A 24,221-nucleotide genomic window follows, 5' to 3' on the forward strand; every position below is an offset into this window, starting at 1 on the left:
TGCACGGCAATCTTTGCTCTGGCACCTGGAACACCTCCCCCTCCTTCTTCAACGACTTAGGTAACTGTATAGTTGTTTCTCACATATTCTCACTCCTCTGTCACAGCTGTCATGCAGTGGTTTTTTACCCTTTCTTAAATATGCTATTGCAGACACACCACCAACATCACTGATGGACTCAGCTTTTGCCAGCAGCAGGTCTGTCTTGGAGCCACCTGACAGTGGCTCTGCCCGATACAGAGGCAGTCCCTGCTGTCTTCTCACAGAAGCTACCTCTGCAGCCCCCATGCTACCAAAAACTCGACACATAAATCTAATACAATACAATAACAAAAAAAAAAAAAAAAAAAAAAAAGAAGCATGGCATAAGATAGGCCAAAAAAACGAGAAATAATTATGCACAAGTGGAAGTGAAATAGCTTAAGAGGAGTGGTAAAAAGGAAAAAAAAAAAGTAAAAAGTAATATGATTCATGTTACATTAAGCTTGTATAGACTTTAGGTTATAGTATAACTTTTGCCATTCACTTACAGTAACTCTTTGGTGTAGTTCTGCTTTTGTTTCCTCATCTTCCCGCAGGTCATCAGCAACTGAATTAAAATCCAACTGCCACTGAGATACAAAATCCTGCTTAAGATCTGGACGCTTCAAATAATCTTGGAATTTTTTTCTGTAATTATAGTATGAATAATTGTGGTGTTAAAAGACATACAATGCCACAGGAAAAATACAAAATAATATTAATGTAATAAGCTACAATTTCTACTCACCTAATATCTGCTAAGTAATATATCACAGAGTGTTGTTCATCCCTTAGGCATCTAAGTATAGTTTTGATGGTATTCACATACGCATTTTCTACCATTTCCCAGTAAGGTACTAAAAAACCAGGTATCTCCTGTTAATTTTTTAAAAACAGCAAAATTAATTGGCACATTTCTTGGTAACTCATTTAGCTGTAGCATTAGCAAATATAAGAAAGATTATTTCATTAAATCATATTATTGACTTTTTTCCCTATGAATTTATTTTGATTTACAACTATTTACAACATATGTTGTGTCTAGCTGTGTAGTCCTCAGCACAGGAAGACATGGGCCTGTTGGAGGGGGTCCAGATGAGGTCACAAAAATGATCAGAGGACTGGAACAGCTCTGCTGTGAGGACAAGCCTAGAAAATTGGGGTTGTTCATCCTGGAGAAGGCTCCAGGCAGAGCTTATTCTGGCCTTTCCATACTTAAAAGGGGGCTACAGGAAAGATGGGGACAGACTTTTTAGCACGACTTGTTGCAAAAAGGCAAGAGGTTAAACTAAAAGAGGGGAGTTCCAGGTTAGACATAAGGAAAAAAAATTTTACAATGCGGGTGGTAAAACACTCGCCTGGGTTGCCCAGAGAGGTGGTTGATGCCCTATCCCTGGAGACATTCCAGGCCAGGCTGGACGGGGCTCTGAGCAACCTGATCTAGTTGAAGATGTCCCTGTTCATGGCAGGGAAGTTGGACTAAATGAGTTTTGAAGGTCCCTTCCAACCCAAACTGTTCTATAATTCTAAGATATAGTTTATCCTGTGCATTTCTTTGTAGAGAAGTGGCAGTACTCAAAATGAAAGGGAAATTCCAGCAGATTACTCCAGTATCTGTGGTTTTTGATATACTCAGGAACTAAGTGAAGAAGAATGAGTCCTTAAGTATCAAAATTTAGTGGTACACAACTGGTCAAGCTGGTAAAAATATAAGCTGTCTAGTGTTGCAAAAGTGACATCGGACTGACTGGCTGTCATGAAATTCAAAACAAAGCCCATGGCCACAGGAAACCAAACATATTGAGCTATGGGCTTTAGACACTCAGAAAGGATTCACAGCATATGCAAGCTAATTGAAGTCATGAAGGCAAAACTGGTAAATATTAAGAAAGGAATTACAGAACAAAATTCAATGCATCATTATGCACCGTTCAAATCTACATCTCGAACACTGCGTGCAGTCCCAGCCCCCCGTCTCAATAAATTTACAGTAGAACCAGAACACAGACAGAAGAGTAAGAACCATGATTGAACATATTGAACTGTCCTACATGAGGAGAGATAAACAGATTATGACTGGATTGGAGAAGCAAAGCAACATTGAGCAAAATGAAGAAGGTGTAATAGATGCCTGTCACATTTTCTATACCTTCAGAGGGTGATTATGGAATTATTATTCATTGTATCTCACAATACAAGAACTAGGGTCATCAACTGACACAAACAACATGTTTAAAGCAAAGAGACAGAAAAGTTTTTTTGTTGTTTTTTTTTTGTTTGTTTTGTTTTGGTTTTGTTTTTGTTGTTGTCGTTGTTGTTTTTGTTTTTGTTCGTTTGTTTGCTTTTCAGAAAGACCTTAATTATGCAGGCTCTATCACAGAGACCAAAAAGTAAAAAAGGCAACTAGACATAATCATGGAAGAAAAGTTTATAGAGAGCTACTAAACATGAAGATGCAGATGCAAAGTTACCTCAGGAAACCCCTAAATTTCAGATCACTGGGAGCTAGGAAGATGTCTTTGAGAAAAACACATTAGAAAAAAGTATCCTAGCTGAAAGATCAGTGCACAGTCTCCCTGTTCTTAAATTCTTTCTACAAGATCCACAACTGGCCTTTGTGAAAGACAGAAAACCAACTCAGTAGTAAGTCTATGCTTGTATTTCATAATATTAAAAAGTAATATTATTTTGGAATCTATGTGGTATTCTTTGTCATCATTGTGTAGAATTAAGAAAAAAAAACAATAACAAACATTTTAAAGTATATTTCCTTATATATTTCAGTAGCAGCTTTTATTCGAGGTTTTTTTTAAATATTTATAATACAGTACAAGTGTGTCTTTCATTGTACATAGTCCTCTTCAATATTTTTCAATGAGATAAAAGCTTTAGGTAGAACATGCATAGAATACTAAGAAAAAAACCTAATTTGACATCTAAGACTTTTAATCATGAATGATCGTACCTGGGGAATTGGTTCATCTACATAAATCCATTCATCTGATCCTGGTTTGATTGGTGGTGCTGTCACAGGAACTGGAGGAAGCAGATCTCCAGATGCAACTGGTGAAAGTTTTTTTCCTGGTGATTCTTCTTCAACAGACCCTTGTATATGTATATTACCTTTGAATGTATTTTAAGTATCAATAAACAGAAGTACACATCTATGCTACTCTGACAAATTCAAAATAATGAAACAGATTGAATATTTCATTACTTAGGTGTCGTTCATCCAAATATATACTAATAAAATCAGTGATGCCACAGTTATAAAATCACTTTCCAATTAATCTTATCTTTTGGAGGATGGATTCTTTCCTAAGACCACACTGTGAGAGAAACAGGAAGATAATGAATTAGTGTGTACATATATGAGATAAATTCTTTAACAGGTAAACCAAGGCCAGCGGTGTTGATTAGACTCTGAGATTCACTGTAACTATCATGATTTCAAAGACTCCCTGCTTAATTAAAGAACAGTTGTAAACACTCAGGAAGAAACAAACAGATAAACTGAGCTAAATCTGGCCTAACATGGAAAACATACGGTACTCTGAGGAGAAGCTGAGAAGTATGAAAGATGATGGTTGGGAAAAAAAAAAAAAAGAAAGGAAGAGAAAAGATCATGCATAGAGAAAGAAGCAAGTGAAAAATGCTGCTAACCTCTAGTATATTAAAATACCAAATGTAGCTAGCAGCTTCACAGCATGATTCAACCCTAGGATCTGAATTAACCTCTGGAAAGAAATCAGTGTCTCAGTAAAAATAGAAGGACCCTACAACAACATTGATTAACTGCTCAGAATCATGTACATGCATTCTGGCCAGCTTTGCTGTGGATTTGAAAACAGGCTTGCATTGTAACAGTGTTGACTTTATGTTTGAAAGCTTAGCATTTAAAGAATAGATGTGTTCTGTTTTTCTTTAAGTATGACAAATCTGCTTGTGAAAAACAGTCTTGCTAGGTGCTCCAATGGAATAACTGCTATCATTCTCCTGATTTCAGCTTATAAAAACCACAAAACTGTTGGCCACATAGAATATTCCAGCTACTACAGCTTCTGCTAAATATTTTGAGAACTGATCTCTGAAGTTTGCTTTGCCATGCCACTCTCAGAATGTTACTGATGTCTGAATAATTCATATACATTCTCATACCTCATTCTCATACCTCATCCTCATACCTCATATCTGTTCTGCTCATCTTAACCTAATAGTGAAGGACAGCTTGGAATCTATCAACATAAATATGAAATTAGACATTAACTGACACAGTGATTATTTCCCTATATGGAGTAAACGACCTTTGCTGTTGACTCCAGCGAGGCTATGAATTCTATGAAGCACATAAAAAACCCCATTCCAACCAGGAAGTTCTTCGAAAACACACCACCCAATTTTCTGTCAAGTGTGATATTTCCAATAATTTTTCGTGAACTTGAAACATAGTGTAGGAGTAGAGGTCTAAATTTTTACTGTTAAGAGTGCTTTTCAAGCTATATGTTTTTTAACTGTTGTCATTAGAAGACACATCAGACTTTCTTCTAATAATTATGAATAACCATTTTTTTCTACTAATCATGTAGACTTTTTCTCTAGTTTACTAATCCTGGTTTACTTGATGCATCATTTCCCTTGAATATTTCATCTTTTTCCTTTCTTATTTTTAATTGATTCTTTCCTTTTGGGTGATTAAGAGGAAAAATGGAATGAAGATGCACCAAAATGGATGTCAAAACCACTCTGAGTTACCCATGTTTTTAAGTTGCTGATGATAAATTAATATTTGTTGATAATGGTGACTTAGTCTTTCCTGTAACATTATGCTATCTCATGTGGTGAAAACACTAGCTGTAATATTTAAACCAGGAAGAAAAGACTTAATTTAGTAATCCTTTACTTCAGGGAATTTAAATAAATCAAATAGACATTTTATTTTAAATATTTTTAAATTCTTCTCAAATAATCTTTGCAACTATGTGAAATTGATCCATATCCTCTGAAAAGGTAAAAACATAACAGAAAAGTTCAGAGTTCTGCTTCACTAACTCACAAATCCCCAAAGCTTTGAAAGGCAGTGAAAACAGATGTTTCTACATAGTTTTATAAATTAACTATAAGAGTTAATTATAAAGCATAAAGTCTTTTCTTCCTGAATTGTAAAAAACAGCAACAGGAAAACTTACTTCTATTCTGCTTCTTGGCAATTTCTTCCATTATAATTTCCTTCACTGTTTCACACATAAGACTTTCTTCTGTCTCTGCATTGACTTTCACTAGAATATTTTGATGGACTGAAAACCATTTCTCTAATTTTGGCCATGTGTCTAGAAAGCCTGAAATTCTACAAAAATCATATTAATATATAGAATTAAAATATATCTACTGGAAAATAAAACATTTTCCCAAATTAACAAACAAAAGAAAGAACAGAACATCTAATTCAATGCTAAAATAAATCCAAGCAATATTTTTAAAAAAATAATACTCCATCTACTCCATCCACATCAGCCCCCCTCATTTTCAACATAGGAAAATTTTCAAAATCCTACTGTTAACTAATCTTACATATTTCTTGGTCTTTGTTGTCACAGGCTAAACCTATGCTTTCTTGTATCACAACTAAAACAGTAATAGTCAATAATATAATATTCTAAGCCAGTTAGTGGTATCAAATATTTAGAAACAAAACCTGTTCCTGATTTTGCTATTTATATAAACAACTAAAGATTCAACAAAATATACACTAATTCATCTTATAAAAGTGTAAGATACCATTTTAGAAAATCTGTAACTCAAGCCAAGTGCATTTCACTCAAGGGCAGTCACATGATACATGACATAACCTCAGATATATCTATGTATAGATACATGTATACAGGTATATCTGTATGTATGGTTCACGCAATATATATCTGAAGAAGAAATTCTCCTTAGAAGAATACCTTGAATAAGCAAAACACATTAATTTCTTACTTTATAGGTTTATTATATTGTCTCAAAAGTTAAAGTACTTATTCAGGCTCCTCATTAGAGAAAGTCCTAAGTAAAATCTTAACATCGGGCATCTCAGTCCTATCATGGATCATATATGAGGTTCAGATCAAATACATGCCTAAACATCTAGCTAAAGCGTTTTTTTTTGTATTTCTTATAACATACCTGTGTAGCACCTGGTCCCTAGCTAAATCATTCTTCTCTTTTAGGACTTGAGCATCTGAATTTTGATTGTTGTCCTCCTCTTCAGTTTGAGATGACTTTGATTTATCTGCTGCGTGGAAAACAGCATATATGAGGATATGCTGAAAAAGGTAATTATGGAGGTAGTTATTCACCCTAAGTAAGATACTGATTAAAAGGGAAATTTCAGTGTTCTTTGATCTTACATTTTTTATTTAAAAATTGGGTGCCAAACTTCCTACAAGAAAGGAAATGTCAGAGAAAATCATAAGACTATAAAATAAAGTTGGAAAGGACCTGAAGACAGTGTCTTGACTCTTCCTATGTTTAAATGCAGAGCCAATTAGAGCACTAACATTTTCTGATGGATACTTTGCAGTCATAGAAATATCTCCAGTTGTAGAGACAGTGTTCCTGTGGGCAGATTGTTTCAGGCTTATCTGTTCTAACAATTCAAAGGTATTTTCCCAGTCTAATCTGAATCCTCCTTGAAGTTAGTACTCGTTTTCGAAACAATGGCAGATATTCCACCGCATCTGAACACAAGGTATTCTCTCTCTTTGAGTCTTCTCTAGATTTTAATGACTTTAATTGAATAGAAAAAACCCATTTTTTCTAGATTTCTGACTATTTTATTGTTCTTTTGACTTTTTCTTGTATTACATGTTATCAAATACATTCTGTTTGGATTTCTAAGATTACCCCCTGTATTACCACATTTTCAAAGTGTTTGGCAACACAAAGTCTTCAAATTAACAAGAATTCCAAGTGTTTACAGGTTTATCTTCACTGCACTGTTGGTAAAAGCTCTAATGAATTTTCCTCATCCTCAGTCCTACCAACATATACAAACTAAAGGCAAATGGTGCTTTAATTCAAGCCATGTGCCATGCAAGTGCTGCAGTGAAAACACTGAGGAGGAATCTCCTTATAATTTGTACAACATGGGGTACATTTCTGAAAATAACTTTAACGTTTTGTCAAGGTGAGTAAGGGCAGTAAAAAATGTGTGGTCTGGAAGTGAAATGGCCCACAAAAAGCCTTTGATGCCTTCACAATTTTTGCCAAAATTTACTACTTCTGATTGCTCACTGACTAACTAAAGACAATCAACAGGGAATGAATGTGGGCACATCCCTTTGCTTATCCTTCATCTCTTTTCAAATACGTCTCCTGGATTAACAGTAATATCAACACATACTCCTTTGTAATGAGGCATATTTCTGCATCTGTTGTAAATTGTGTTTTTTCCAGTTGCTGTTTTAGGTGATATCTAACACCAGTCACTGTGGTATCTCCGCTCCAGTGAGAATTCAGTACAAATACAAAAAAGCATATACACATGCACTCGCACACTTCTGATCTGCCTTCGACTGAAAAAATCTGGAAGTATTCATGCTGATAACATAAAGGTATATCTAGTAAACAATATTTGGAATTAAGGTATTACTTATACCTAGCCATGCACTTTTAGGCAGCTAGAGTTGAGATGGGCCTTACAAACAGAGAAGAAAGCTGTCAAATTGAAACAATTTTAATTTCATACTTACAGAGGAAAATCTAGACATTATATAATTAATTATCTTTAATTAATATATGCAACATGCTATTATGTTGCAAAGTACTCAGAATTTAGTAATCTCAGTATTATAACAATTTTAACATTCCCCATACATCAGAATCTGCTTGTCATTTGACTTTGTTAAAAGTAGTTGGAAACTTACACTCCGATTTAGCCACACGTTTCAGTACCGTGGTGTCTGAAATATCCAATAATACAGAAACATCAAATGCAGGTGGGGAAACAGGAGGCTTAGGGGCTCTGGGATCTGTAGCAAGTAAGAGTCTTCCAGAGTTTGCATCTTCTTGTTCTGGATCAATCCCTGTATAGGCTTTTTCAAATAGCTTTGCCTGATTAACTGTCTTTGGAAACCCATCCACAATCCATCCCTTCTCAGGTGGTGTTTTGCTAAAAGTAAATGAAGAACCAGAATTATATAGTGAATTGATAACATAGTAATAACACCTAAAGAAGTGCTTGATCCACCAGTCTTTCATTCAGAATTCAATATATTAAATATCCTGATGAATTCAGAATGTGACAGACACCATTAAAACTCAACCTGTAAAGCAGTGGATTTTAAACCAGAAAACAACATCAAGCCTTACTAAAAGTGTGGGGGGAAAAAAAGCAAAACCAAAACTATTTATGCTGTCTTGACAAATCAGCTTTTCAAAAACAAACTCTATTCAGACTATGAATTCAATCCAGTTGGTGGCCAGTCATGAGTGGTATTACCCCAGGACTCAGTACTGGGTCCAGTTCTGTTTAATCTCTTATCAGTGATCTGGAGGAGGGGATCAAGTGCACCCTTAGTAAGTTTGCAGATGACACCAAGTTGGGTGGGAGTGTTGATCTGCTGGAGGGTAGGAAGGCCATTACAGAGGGATCTGGACCAGCTGGATCAGTGGGCTGTGGACAATTGTTTGAGATTTAACGAGGCCAAGTGCTGGGTCCTGCACTTGTGTCACAACAACCCCAGGCAGCACTACAGGCTCGGGGAAGAGTGGCTGGAAAGTTGCTCAGTGGAAAAGGATCTGGTGGTGTTGATTGACAGCCAGCTGGCCACGAGATAGCAGTGTGCCCAGGTGGCCAAAAAGGCCAGCAGCATCCTGGCATGTATCAGGAATAGTGTAGCCAGAAAGACTGAGGAAGTGATTGACCCCCTGTACTTGGCGCTGGTGAGGCCACACCTGGAATCCTGTGTTCAGTTTTGGGCCCGTCACTACAAGAAAGACATTGAGGTGCTGGAGAGAGTTCGGAGAATGAAGCTGGTGAGGGGTCTGGAGCACAAGTCTGATGAGGAGCAGCTGAGGGAACTGGAGCTGTTCAGCCTGGAGAAAAGGAGGCTGAGGGGAGAACTTATCACTGTGTGCAACTACCTGAAAGGAGGTTGTAGAGAGGTGTTGGTTTCTTATCCCAAGTAACTAGTGATAGACTGAGAGGAAATGTCCTCAGGTTGCACCAGGGAAGGTTTAGATTGGATATTAGAAAAAATTTCTTCACAGAAAGGGTTATTAAGCATTGGAACGCCAGGCTGCTCAGGGAAGTGGTGGAGTCACCATCCCTGAAGGTGTTTAAAAGTTGTGCAGACTTGGTGCTTAGTGACATGGTTTAGTGATGGACTTGGCAATGTTAGGTTAACAGTTGGACTTGATGATCCTAATGGTCTTTTCCAACCTACATGGTTCTATGATTTTATGATCAGAGGTGGAATTTTGCTATTTTCTCTACTAACCTTTGCACTGAAGTGACAAACAGAAAAATCTGTTTTCTAACTTTAAAATATATTCATATATAACTTTAAATTATACTCATATGGGAACTTAAGTGCTAATTTCACATCAATGTAGTTGAGACAATTTTCTCTCAAACCAGACTAGACAAAAATAAGTAAGCTGAAGTATGATTATGCATCTCACAAAATCTAAAAGAAAAAATACTAATGCTGAATAGCTTTTAACTGATAAACAAAATTATATTTAATGACTAGGTGATAGTCGTCTCTGTTTTTACTTACTTTCAGTAGTGTACAATAACATCTGCATAATTTAGGGCTAGTCTCTACTGCTACCATAAAAATAAGCATTAACTAACTTTACTAAGTAGCTCCACTTTCCATGTAGAAGACTCCAGTGTTCAAAAAAATACCTTAATATAGAGAAACGGCTGAATCTGGACTATAAGCTGGATAATTACGTACTAAATAATGAAGAAAAAAAGTTACACAATTTCATACTTAATTGCTTCCAACAGAATGTCAATCAGTAATTCATCGGGAATACTTTTTCCTTTCTTCAACAATTTCTGTGATGCGGCGCCAAGTTGGGCACGTACAGACAGCTGTGGAAGAGTGCAGTGTAAGACTAATATGCTCAGAATGTTCACAACACTGAAAAATATTCTACTTTATGTATTATATTGTTTATTTATTTATTTTAATCAAATGTTTATTGTGTTATTTATTTATTTTAATATTTAATGTTATTTTTTAAGGAGAAAATTTCAACTGATGTAAAAAAGGCCTAATTTCATTGACATCTCCAACTGATTTCCATCATTACACCTATAAAAATGCCAGACAGAAACTAAGTTGAGAAACAAAGCATTTAACTTCAGTAGGTTTAAAGCAGGGGTGTCAAACTCATTTTGGCCAGGGGCTACATCAGCCTCACAGTTGCCTTCAAAGGGCCGAATGTAATTTTAGGACTGTATAAATGTAGGAGTAGTTATTTTCCAGTGAGAGCAATAATGTCAAGAAAATCACCGTAGAATTAAGTATTTTTGAACATAAAGAAAAGAAACCTTGTCATGGGATGAATGATCCACTTGGCAGCAGCAAGATCAGGAACACATTTTTGCTAACTTGGAAACTACATCAAAAGTTGCATATCTTAGGCAGATGTGAGATTTAACAAGAAGATAAAAAACTTTTAACAGTACGCACAACTCTAACATACACAGCAATAGATTTTCATAATAAAGTCTTTTTATATTTCATACAGAAAAAGCAGTGAGGTCAATAAATGAATTCAGAATGATGTATCCATTTTAACTAATGCATCTTTATCAAGCAGAAGCTAAAATTGGACTACAAACCTTGGATAGGTCATTCTGACTGTCGTCGGATTTGAATTCTTGCCCAGACAGATCCTCTTTGACAGGACAGTTACCTAAAACAGGTATATTATGAAGTTTGACAATTTTATTACCATATTATTACCATAGATAAATAATAAAAGTATATGCCTTGTTCTCTGAACAAATCAATACAGAAGGTATATGCGATTGTTAAAATGAAAGGAACATTGGTTAATTCAGTTTGGAAGCATTTCTGAAGGTCACCTTGTTCAAGTTCAACCTTCTCCTCAAAGTGTCAGCAATTAAAAGCTCAGACCAAGTTGCTCACATGTTTACCTAGTGTGATGCTGAAAACCTCCAAAGATGGAGACTATACTACTTCTCCAGGCAATCTGTTTCAATACTTGATGTTTCTCATGTGGAAAAGGCCTTGTCTTATGTGTGGTCAAAATAGGAACAAGAAGGGCTCTTACAGGTATCACCACAGCAAAAGGAGAAGGGCAGGGAAAATGTGGACCTGCTGAAAGACATACGCACACAGCCGAGGTACTTAATGCCTTCTCTGTCTTGGTCTCTACTGGTAAAACTCACACTCAGGATCCCAAAGCCCCTGAGACTAGCAGGATAGTCTTAATCAAGAAAGACTTAGCCTTGGTGGAGGAGGATCAGTTTAAGGAATATTTATTAATAAATAAACTGGAAATACACAAGTCCATTGGACCTAATGGCATTTACCCACATGCGCTGAGAGAGCTGGCCGATGTCATTGCAAAAGCCCTCTCAAAAATCTTTAAAAGGTCATGGTGACTGTGGGAGATTCCCTAGGCCTCGAAGAATGCAACAATCACTCTTGTCTTCAGGGAAAGCAAGGAGGCGGCACAGGGGATGTACAAGCCCTTCAGCCTCATCTCAGTCCCTGAGAACTGATGGAGCAAATAAGCATGGAAATCATGTCCAGCATATTAAGGGCAAGAAGATGATTGGAGGTTGTCAGCAGAGGGGAAATAAAGGGGAAACCATGCCTGACTAACCTCACAGCCTTCTACAATGGGCTGGCAGGTTCAGTGTCCCCATGCCTTCAGTACCAGCTGGTGGCCAACTGTCTTGAAAGCAGCTTTGCAGAGAAGGACCTGGAGACCCTGGAGGAGAAGCTGACTGTGAGTCAGCAATGTGCCCCTGCAGCAATGAATGCCCACATCCTCCTTGACTACATTAAAAAGGTATGGCATTGGTGAGACCACATATGCAGTACTGCATCCATTTTGGGAGTCAGCCAGTGCAAGGAAGAAATGGATATATTGGATCAGGTCCACAGAACAACCCTGATGAATACTAAGGTCTTGGACTACCTGATATACAAGAAGAGGGTGAGACAGCTGGGACTGTTCAGTCTGGAGAAGGCCTGAACCTGATTTCAATTCATAGAAATATCTGGGGCATTGTGGGAGAACTAAAGAAGCCAGACTCTACTTAGTGGTGTCAAGTAAAATGACGAAAGGCAACAGACACAACCTGAAACATAGGAAATTCCATTTAAACATAGAAATTCTAAACCCTTGCAGAAGGGTTACATAATATTGAAACATGTTGCTCAGTGAGGCTGTGGAGTCTCCATCTTTGGAGATGTTCAGCATGCAGCTGAACATGGTCTTGAACAACCTGCAGTAGTGACCCTGCTTTGAGGAGGACGACTGGACTAGATGATCTCCAGAGGTCTCTTCTACCCTCAGTGTCTCTGTGATTCTGAGTTCAGGTGGCTGAGACCAGTGTCAATTCCCTTGTTTATAAGATCTGTTGTAAAGAAAAGTGAGGGGAGGCAAGGGCTTGCCCTTCCCTTGAAAGCTAAAGCTCTCATCCTGCACCCCATCCATTGTACATTACAGCTGTGTAGTAGCCACGTTTGCACCCTGTATTCTATCTTCTTGATTCTACCCTGATCCACACTTGCTGACTTGAGTTCCTAGCTTCACTTCAGACTTGCTTCATCAGCAGAATTGCTCAGTTATCACCAGACCAAGGCTCATGCTGATCAGTGTCTCTCAACCTCATAATGACCCTGACTTCAATATTGTCACTCTTGATGAATGTTGGCACTTCCTGCTTTGCTACCGCCCTTGTCACCTTGCTCACCTTCCTTCACAGAGCAGCCTGCACTTGCTGCTCCCAGACACTAGGAACGTGTGGAAATGGGAAATTCATAATGGAAACTACTGTGAAAACTCAGATGTCATGGATACTACCTCAAAAGTACAAGAGGAATTGCCATTCAAATCTAATAAGAATTTAAATTAGATGTTATAAATATACATACACATATAAATAAAATATATACATACCATTGGTTCCATTGATAGATGTTTCTGTTTTGAGTTCCTCTAGAACTTTTGCTGGTGATTTTGATAAGTTATTTTGGACCTTGTATCAATTAAGGAAGGAAATGGATTAGAAAGGAAACTATGTATTACAGGAAAAACAAGCCTGTCAATTGAAGCTGAATCTTGAAGTCTTGTAAGCCAAAACTCAGAATTAAGTTTGAAATTGAGTACAGAATTGAAATATGCATGCTTTCTCCCTTACACACTTCACTCTTGCCTCCCCGTGAGAGCCAAACCTAAAATTAATAAAAATGCTTACCTCATTTTCTTTCTCAGAACATTCTGTTTCCTGTGAAATCACATCATGTTCACTTTTCATTTCATTTTTAAGATAAGCTTGGATGGCCTCCTGAACCAGAGTATCAACAGATAGTACCTGAATATTGCAAACTAATACACAAAAAAATTAAATAACTTTACAGTTTGAGCAGAACATACATACAATTAATGGCAATTAAATTAATGATGGGAAGACAGCATTATTACATGCAGAGCAAAGCACAGTTCCTTTCATTTGGACTTTTGATGTAAGTTGTTTCCACTATCTCTTCTTGGTAACCACTTCACAGTGTGTATCCACAATTACTTAGTTATCTTGATAGTCTCTTCTATAACTAACATCCCCAGAGAAGTTTACCAAAAGCATTTTTAAATTCTCAATACAGAAGTAATACTATATTAACACTACATTTAAGTTCAGATGTTCTTAATCTTAGTTTGGAAGATAATGAATTAATGACTTGCAAGCAACCTCTGCAAAATACAGATGCATCTGAGGCTCAAGGATGAGTAATGCAAGGATTTGCCCAAATGATTTTCATTGTCAGAATGGAATTGTAACACAAATAAGCATTTTTAAGAATTTTAGCTGAGGGGAAAAAAAAAAAAAAGTCTACCTTTTCCAAGAAACTTTACGCAGGTAGTTTTTCCACTAAAATGTTTCCCCAAAATACATCCCTTGATGGGAAATTCAGGAAATGCAGGTGGTGAAGATTTGGGTTTTGGAGGATAGAAAATCTCCATCAGTCTATGAAGCACATGACCCAATATGTTATTATTAAGAGGAGGTTTGTTTTCACTGTTGTCTTCAGATGGGCACCATTCCCCTGTCATACTCTGTATGAATGACATATTACCAAATAATTTGTCAATATGTCTTTTCTTTCATATTTTTCAATATATGTATTTATACATAAACACATATACAACAACTAAATCTGAATAGTACTAAATAACGTTTTTTAGAATAAATAATTGTTAAAAGTTATAATTATGCCATAACCATTAAGTATTTATTGATATTCATTAATACTTTGTTGAGAGAGACAAGAACTCCTACAACCATTTTCAGAGTGCTAGAATAATTTTTCTAATTCCTGAACATGAAAAGTAATTTCACCAGTACCACAGAATGAAACAGTAGCAGATTTTTGGAGCAGAGGCCCAGCATCCTAGCATTCACCATTCTAAAAACTGGGCAACGTTATTGCCCAGTATGAAACATACATCTTTGAAAATTTTTTCAAACAAAGATTTCAAATAAATGTCTGCCTAACACACATTCAATAAAGAAGAAAAATCAACACCACAAAACAAACAAACCACCTTAGAATTCAAGACTTTTTAAGGGAAGGAAATACTGAGTAGAAACTTCCAGTTCATCTACTCTGAAACCAATATTAATGTTAACACTGGTATGCGTTACCAGTGTACAGCTTAAAGAAGTTTTGCTAGTAAAGATACTTTTACTGACAAGCACACTGGGAGAAATATGAGAATGGAAGGATGTAGTCAGAACTGAACACAAAATTGTGTTTTCGCTACTGTAATATATCCTCTACCAGTATTGGATCTTATAACACCAGGAGAGTCCTAATGTGCAGCTCATGCTATGAGAAGCTAAACGAGCGCATTTTAGTATGGAGGATAATACCAGTCATGTATTATTTATTTGGTTGCAGGCTACTGAACAGCTGTTTGGAATACACATGGACTAGTAATATTCCCAGGCAGATTCTAGCTTATCACCTCATTCAGGCTGCATAATAAAGAGAGGCAAAGTCAAATATTTCAGCAAGAGAAATTCCAACTACGAAAAAAATGAAGAAGAAAATTGTTCACAATGAGAGTGGTTAAACACAGGAACAGGTTGCACAGAGAATCCGTGGAATCTCTATCCTTGGGAATATTTGAAAGCTGACCAGACAAGGTGCTGAGCAACTTTATCTGACTCAGAAGTTGGCCCTGCTTTGAGCAAATAGGTTGAATTAAATGACCTCCACATGCTTTTCAACATAAAAAAATTGTATTATCCTCTAAAGTAAACATTTTATCACGATCAACAGAAGCAAACAGTTTCATTCTAAGTTCTACTGAAGGATAATGTTTTGAGTTAATGTTCTAAGTAGAATATGCAATCTTTTTCCGATCTTACTATCATGAATGATATATTGCCACATCATACATTCTACAAACAGAACTTGATCAGTGCTGACTTCAAACATATTCCATTAGAGTAACACAATGTAACTTATTATCAGTCTAAATGAAAACAACACCTATTCTTAATCAGCAAAATCAAGCAAAAATATTTTTCAATTGCACAATATCCTCTCTCAGATATACCTCAGAAAACTTATTTTTTAATAGGTAATTGAAGACACGCTAAAAAAAAAATCAAATCCTTGTCCTATCTGAACCATTTTTCCTTAAACATGTAAGTAGAGATGAATCAGTTGTTTTAAATTCTACCCAGCCTGTAGGAAGAATGAATGCCAAAGGGAATGGGCTCCCCATTTGTAGTACTCACACTTCATATTTCTTGCTCTTTTAATCAGAAGATTGTTAGACTGTACCTGTCTTGAATTAAAATAGCTTACTTGTCAGAAACAAGTTTTCAGGTATCCAGCTCAGAGTTACATAACTCTTGGTCAACATTCTTGATCAAAACTTGAAATTATTTGATATTTTGAGCAGCGTCTATTGTTACACTTGTTTGGGGTGATTTCATTAGTTTATTAAACGATTTGACACAACTAATGATGTAATAGTTTCCAAATATTTTCAATGTCAATCGAATGTGAAATGTGCAACTGACCAATAGCACTTTTGTTCTTATATTTTATCAAACGTATTTAACACTTTTAGTCAGCATTCCTAACATAAACTTATGATTCTTGAGAGATGTCAAATTGCCTGTGCTGGTCTTTTCTTCTTCAGGGTTAAGAAAATGAGCATGAACTTTGCCAGAATGCCCTGACAATACACTTTTATCTAGAAGCAATACTTTGGGGGTAGTAGCTGTTCACTTTGGTTTTTAGAAGACATAAGTATGAATTGGTGCCTACAATTTTACATGTTGTATGATACAAGCATTTGATGAATATTGATGCAGAAAGGCATAAGACCAAAAAATCTGGAAAAAATGCAGTAATGTGCATTTGAAAAAGCCTGGTAGTGAAAAATAGGCTTAAAATGTGTCATTAAATATTTAGTGCCTCCAGTGCCTTTACATTTAGAGAGGACTACTGCTGCTTTGTTAGAAAAAAAACCAATATGACTGAAAAACTTAATTTTTCATTAGTGCTCCCCAGTAACTGATTACTGCCTGTCTATCCTTTATGTCCTCACTGTTGGTCTTATACAACATATGCCTTTTTTTTTTCACCTCGAGACAGTGCTCATGAAACTCATTGCATGAGTTTATATGGTCTGAACAAGGTCCTTATAAAAAGCTAAATCAGAAAAACGTATGTTAAGATCGAAATCAGAGTAAAATGAACCGACAGGCATTAATCACAGAAACTCATGACAAAAGTTTATATTAATTGCAAAAGAAAATGTAACAATTGGTTCAGGATGTGGGTAAAGACATTTATGTATATAGTAACTATTTGCAATGATTTTGCCATATTCTAGTCAAACAGATTATTTGAAAAGATTAAATACATAGTGGATTTTTTTTTTTCCAAAGAAAAGCAGCATTAATGGAATTTGGAAAAAACTGTACAATATATTTTAACAGGGAAACATTCATTCTTCATCTTTCACTTGTGAAATTACATAATGTATTGTACAGTTGAAGAAAAGTTTTAAAGCGTCCTGAAAAAAAGGTTACTTGTATTCTAACAGAAGGTTAGAACACAAACAAAAATGTCAGCCATTTTTAGTAATTTTCACAAATGTTACTGTGTTAAAACAACTGGATCATCCAAACCAATAAATCTTGCTAGAAAGCTTTCACTCAGAATCTTTGAAATTAAGACTATCAGGTTTTGTAACAGACACAGTATTTCACTTCACTTGCTTTTGCTTGCTTTCTGTTGAATTTTCAAACATGGTAGCATTAACCACACTTCCAGTTATCTAAAAATTAATTGCATTGCAATTTACATGTTGCTCTTATGAACTCAAGAGAGAAATGTATCAATGTTATATACAAGAGTGAAATTATAACTGTTTCAAAATTGCACCAGCTCTCTAGTGCTAATAAGATAAAATGTAGCCGTATATTTCACATAGAACCCCATGCAACAAAATGGAAATGCTTGTAAAATTCTGATACCAGAAACTAGTAAAAGAAAAAAATGAAACATCACAACAAAATGTTTATGTTTTCGAAAAGTCAAGGTGTATTATCTTCCATTATGTCTTATCAGTTTGATGTACCTTGTATTCACCATAATCCTTTTCATCTAACAAATTCATTTTATTCAGCTCTTCAAGTTCTTGACTTGGTTCATTTGGCAAAGGTTGAATTGAGGTTTGCCCATATATTGGTTTTCCATTAAAGAAAAATTCCTTCCAATCACACATCAGTTTTAATGGAATTTTGCTGCAGAATAAAAAGAAGAAGAATGTGACAGCAGTAGGCACTTGTAGGCTTCAGTATTTTCACAAATGGGTCATCACACTGCATTTGGCTGACAGAGCTGTGTAGTAACTATTTTGCTATAGCTATTTTTCCCTACTCTAAAATATTCTTCCCTTTTGTGGGGTAAGGCCTTCCCTCACCAGAAACCAGAAGCTGAAATTAATTTAGGATTATATGAGCCACTAAACTATTTTTTTTTCTTTTAGAAAGGAAAAATATTCATACAAAACAAGAAAAACTGCATATAGTAGCAAGCTAAATACAAACAGGATGTTAACATATGTCATATTAGAATTCTGCGATGGCTAAATATGCTCAAAATTGAGGCTTTTATTATTTCTTAAGATTACATCCATTTGGACTTTTAATATTTTTTTTCAGTAATAATTGTGGACAGTTGAATGTTCAGCTTTAAATAAACAGCATGTGCTGTGCAAAAATAATTGAACAAACATTGTATGCATCCTGCACAATGAAATGCACAGAAACACATCGAAAACATACTTTCAGTGGCAGTATATCCAGATACAACCTTGATATGCATAATTTGGAAAGATATTTCAGATATCTGTACATATTGTTGTGCACCACTCAGTACAAGCAAACATGACACTAGCTTAAACCAGAACCATGACTGTCTCAGACAAGGAAATCATTAAACCATCACTGAACAGTGTCTATGCTGAGTATTTTATCAGCTACCTACCAGGCCTAAATTTATATAATTTCCATAAAATATAATAATGCGTATTTCATATGGTTATACACTTATTATTTTAACACACAATTACACTAAAAGGCAAAGAGGATTTTGGTATACTTCCTAATGCCGTAAACCTTACCCCATAGTTTCATCACTGAATACTACTGTAAGAACAACAGCAACTACACTGCACTCCATGTTTGGGAAACACTCCTACAGCACAAGCACTTGGATGCTGCTGCCTTTTTAGAACCTTCTCAGAAATGCTGTTCAATTAAGGAATGTCAGAAGAGGGAATCACAGCATCTAAGACTCAGATGATTTTGGACTGAGTTGCTATTCTTAGCCCCATCTGGGCAGGTTGATGTATCTTAGGAAATTCATTCTGTTTATATTACATGTGGGAAGCATGTGGAGCAATCTAGAATGAGATGAGCATCACACAGTTTTTAACTTTTAAACTAAGGATTTTATTCATAAAAAAGGAAGTGGTAGAAGTAATGAATCTTGGTCTCTGAAGGATTCAAGTTTTCAAGAAATTATGCTAAAGCTGTACTGTTAGTTTACCCTGTACTACATATCAGTGAATCCTCACATTAAAGTGATATCAGTATTTTCCCATGCAAACAAATTGGAGCTGTCCAGTAACATACTGGGGAAGCTACATAAGAGGTTTCTGGTGCTTAAACCAATCTGAATAATGAAGCCTAACAGTTACCTAACAGATACTAGTTTTTCCTAACAACTACCATACTCACTTGTTAGTCAGCAGACGATATTCTCCTACTTTTGTTGACAAATCAATTATTTGGTCAATCACTTCCCAACATATAGCATAATGCTTTTTATAACGAGCCTGAGCTCTTTCAACGGCAATTTTCTCATGACGTTCTCTTTCTTTGATGGTTTGTTCTTCATAATCAATTTTTTCTTGCTTTGCCAGAGCCTAGAATTTTTTTTTAAAGAGTAAATTTTAGATTGCAAACAAATTGAGAGTGCAGAAGTACATAGCCCTGGAAACAAAAATGAACTTGCTTGTTTAAATCAAGTAATGAAAACAGCTAGATTCTCACCAGAGTTGAATAGACAGCAAGTGGATTAACATGTACAGAAATCTAAAAAATTCTATTTGTTCTGTAAGTTCCAGTTTGTTTGTTTTCTAACTGCTAAAATGTAATTAAGTAAAGGAAAAACATATTACTTCTTCCATGCAAAACAGATTAAGAGCACACTCAGCACTTGGCGAGGCAGGAAAACATAAAATGATGCTGTCTACTCTTCCTGAGGAACAACTACGCAGATGTGTTGGCAAAGGCTTTGTTTCACCAAAGCCCACAAAGGAATGCTTTTTCAGAATATGTGACAAACACTTAAACTTCAACTATTCTGATCTGCAAACAATTTGATAATATTCTTGCTGTTTGGACTTTGAGAAGGATCTCTGGTTATGGCAAAAAACCTATCATTATTTCCTGTGAGGAGTGTTAATTTTGGCCAAAAGCATACAGAAAACGATGCTGTAATTAATAGCTATAGCTGCTGATGACATAGGACACCAGCTGTGTTGGAAGATTCGGAGCTGCTAATTGGTTTTGGCAGGAGCAAATTAAGATTGCTACCTTCACATTATAGCCTACTACAGGCAGAGCACTTGGCAGTTTGCCATAGGATTATGAATTCTTTTAATTTATTAATCAGATCCAAGCTCCCAGGTAGAAATTAGCGCTCATGAGTGAACCTTCTCCAGCAGTTGTGAAAAATGGATGTTAACAGATTACATCTAAAGGAAGTGAAAAACATGACTCTTGAAACAAGATTTTATGTCATTGTCTTTTGTCATTTTGTCTCTGTAAGACTGTGCCTTTTAACCTCCGCATACAGAGTGTTTCCCACAAAGATAAAATTAGTTTGGCAGAAAAGATCAAAATTAGACTTTAAGTTGCTCAGTTTTATACCTTATGAACTTAGTTGTAACTTTGAACCTAGATAAAAGCAATATACTCATTGTGAAATCACTCTGTTCCTGGAAAAGTCCTAAATTCTAACAGTTGACAATACAAATTCCATTTTATAACAGGAAGGTACTGTAACAGTCCTACAGCAATTCAGGGAGTAAGTAATCTTTTACCGCTTCTCTATCAAGAGCTTCTTGGAACTCTTTCTCTCTTCTTTCTTCATATTGTTTTTCCCTGAAAATTCTATTCTGTCTTAACACCTCTTTTTCATGTCGAACATGCATGAGTTGAACAGCAATCCTCCGCTCCTGCTGAGATTGTCTCATTAGTCTGTGAATAAGTTGCTCTTCCCGATAAGCCTCCTAAAAGATAACAAATATTTGTCTTAAGCACAGCTTATAAACTATTTCATAGACAACTCATCAGTGTCTCATATGAGAAATATGAAGGGAGTCATATAACAGCATTTACCTTCTCTTCTGATAAATCCAGAACAACATACCTATCTATTTATGAGTACCATTTTTGTAAACTATACAGAAACATAGAACTATGGAAGTGAATTCTAAATATGTTTTAACTGAGATATTCAGTAAAAATACATTTTACTTCAAATTAACTGAATTTTAACTTCAGTATTTCCAGTGTGCAAAGAAACTGCAGCATATTTGAAACAGTTGCTTCCGAATGTAACAACATATCCTTTCCTCAAATCATTAACGGGTCATAATTTCCCTTATTTATCCCGGCTCTCCAGCAGTACTCATTCTCAGCCATACACTGCTGGACCCATGATTTGTCTGTTCTTCTACAGGTTCGAACTTTTTCCTTCTTTCTTGGGATTTGAGTCTCCTCCACTGAGGAGACTGGGAATGTGGGGAAGCATTCAGAATGGAGGAAAATATAAGACTTCTGGGTAACAGTTTTACTGTTCTCACAGTGACATTAATAGAATCCCCTATTCAGTAGTACAAGACAATAATTTTGAACTATTGCTTGAAGCATGGTCGGTGTGCAGAGACACTTTGAAGACGGTAGACTATTACTTATCAAAGTACTTGACAAAACTTTATAGTATCTTCTCACTGATACACTTCCCTATACTGTTCTTGTTATCTAAACTAATGCTTAACCCAACCTGAAGTTTTGCATCGCTGCTTTCACAGCCCAGAATTACTTCTGAGTTCTAAGCAAAAGCATCAGCTTGCCTTTCAAGCCCCATTGCCAGACACTACTTCTACAGAAGAATCTTAGTGGAAATTTCTGATTCCCTGGACATTTGTTTCAGATGCAGCAAAACTGTTATGAAATGTAAGTTCAAATTTGAGGACTTAAATTGGGAATTGATCTGAAGAGCTCATATTACTTTTCCTAAGACCAGAGGAACAGCTAAAGCTAGCTAGTAGTAGTATGAAAACCAAACCAAAATCAAGTATCACTTCTATTTTCTTTTAATCTTGTTTGTTTTCTATCAGATATCTGTACCTGAGATAGGGCAGAACACATTACATAAATTCAACTATAAATGAAAAATCAAACTTTGTTACATATTATCATACTGTTATAAAAGAAAGAACTCTACAAAGAGGTCTGGATCTGTGCTACACATTGCAACCAAGACATATGTAATAGACTTCAACACAAAGCTATAAAACTTGGCTATTTTAATTGCAACAGTAAGAACAATACCTTTCTAATAAATTTATATCTTTAATGTTGATGCTAAGGAGAAGCAAACATTAAAAAAAAAAACCAACCCAAGCACACCTCTTTCCACAGTTTTAAGTTCCTTTGCCTTTGTAACTGCTAAGAATAAAATACATTCCAATGAAATACTGATAATTAGAAAGTTCTAACCTGATACAAAAATCCCTCAACATTTTACTTATTTCAGAAATGTGAGCTTTGAACTCCCCTTTCCTAGCACTGAATCTCATGACACTGCATGATACTTCTAATGGCAAAGATGCAATCATTTCAGGTTTTAATCCCACAGTGCTTCACCTGCACATATTATTGTCTCCTTACAAAGCTTACCACAAAACGACAATCTGATTTTGAATATATTTTTGTAATCTATTTTTAGTGCACTGTCTGCACACTATTTTTCTATGCACAGAATTACCATCACGCATGCAACTGAAATAGAAAACTGCAATAGTGACATTTTGATATGCATATTCTATTAATATTAATGCTATATGTCATTTGATTCAGTTCAGGGGACAAAATTCTCCAATAGCACTATCTACCGAAGAGTTCATCTGTCCACTGGTCTTTCACATTCATCAAATCAAGGCAATTTTTAGGGAATAGACTGCCTTATTTGGTATACTGCTTCTTGTAGAACTTGTTTAGGAACTGATTATATAGAATTTGCTTAGCATAAGTAAGTTTGCTTAGCATAACTCCTGCAAGCTGGGAACTTCCGAACTTTTTGCCTCATTAAGAAAAAAAGGCCTCAGAATCTTCAGCTAGAAGTTAAGGGGAGTTGCATCCCTGAAGATAAGTAAAGGAACAGAAAGGGATCTAAAAGAAGACTAAACAGAACGATGTTTTGGTTTTGACAAGAACTTATTTTTCTACAGGAGCAGGTGCAAAATAGCAACTGAAGGTCAGGAGTTTCATGGCCTGCCTGATGAAAATGAAGATATGCAACGAAAAATGAAGATATGCAACGAGAACCCAGACTCTAATTTTGCAGTTGGCCCACAGTGATGCATGTGAGGTGGGGTCTTTGATTGTGGGGTATAATTGTCCAAGTTTGTTTTGGCTGGAAATTCCTCTTCAGGAGGCACCCAGCTCAAGCTGCTCAACACTGAACCTTGCAAACAAATTATTTATTTAAGAAGAACTTCTGGAATCCACGTCTGAGTCTCTGCTACACGAAACGTGAGGAAAAGAAACATCCTTAACAGCAATAAGAGGAGACACAATGACCTTTACTGCCTCAGTTGTATTCACTTCTTCTTTGGACTCAGTATTTCATTAAGATTTCAAAGACTGTTAGAAGCACTTTCTTTGTCTCCTATTACAAGTAAATATCCACTGTTATCTTTAGTTGTAACTGCTTATCCCCAACTATGGATTAGTACAGCAAAAAGTACTCCACTGGAGGAAAATGGCTCTTCCCATTTCACAGAGGGCTGCTAAAGGAACAACATTAATAGAGTAATCATTTGTCATACTCAAATCATCAACCATACGGTGCAAACAGTTGGCCCAGTGAGAAATGAAAGCACCTCATCTAGGTGAAAGCACTCTTTATAAAGGGAATACGAAGACACTCCTTTAGAATGCTTCAGAGCACCCAAAAGCAACCTTTTCTTTGTTAGCTGAAGCGTAGAGAACTTTGATACTTCAGATAATCAAATATTTGGATATGCTGAGTAAGCCTAAAAAGAGACAGCAGAATATTTTTGAGGAACAAGAATATCTGAAAAGGCAACCCACTACATAATGGATACAATAG

The 24,221-nt window shown here is 35.9% G+C and overlaps 1 protein-coding gene across 1 annotated transcript in view; it reads right to left on the reverse strand.

Annotated features, from left to right (window-relative positions):
- The window catches only part of SPEF2 (sperm flagellar 2), a 56,221-nt gene that overhangs the window by 15,933 nt on the left and 16,067 nt on the right, over nt 1–24,221 (reverse strand). Inside the window, exons 8-21 of the mRNA XM_082074898.1 lie at nt 20,923–21,111; nt 19,553–19,740; nt 17,887–18,052; nt 14,115–14,334; nt 13,478–13,608; nt 13,180–13,258; nt 10,862–10,935; nt 10,002–10,105; nt 7,926–8,170; nt 6,184–6,292; nt 5,208–5,365; nt 2,987–3,126; nt 770–897; nt 531–669 (exon numbers count right to left, since the gene is read on the reverse strand). Coding sequence (XP_081931024.1) covers nt 531–669; nt 770–897; nt 2,987–3,126; nt 5,208–5,365; nt 6,184–6,292; nt 7,926–8,170; nt 10,002–10,105; nt 10,862–10,935; nt 13,180–13,258; nt 13,478–13,608; nt 14,115–14,334; nt 17,887–18,052; nt 19,553–19,740; nt 20,923–21,111 — 2,070 coding nt within the window. The remainder of the gene's footprint in view (nt 1–530; nt 670–769; nt 898–2,986; nt 3,127–5,207; nt 5,366–6,183; nt 6,293–7,925; nt 8,171–10,001; nt 10,106–10,861; nt 10,936–13,179; nt 13,259–13,477; nt 13,609–14,114; nt 14,335–17,886; nt 18,053–19,552; nt 19,741–20,922; nt 21,112–24,221) is intronic.

The sequence above is a fragment of the Streptopelia decaocto genome, assembly GCF_964273445.1.
Source record: "Streptopelia decaocto genome assembly, chromosome: Z".
Taxonomy (NCBI): Eukaryota; Metazoa; Chordata; class Aves; order Columbiformes; family Columbidae; genus Streptopelia; species Streptopelia decaocto.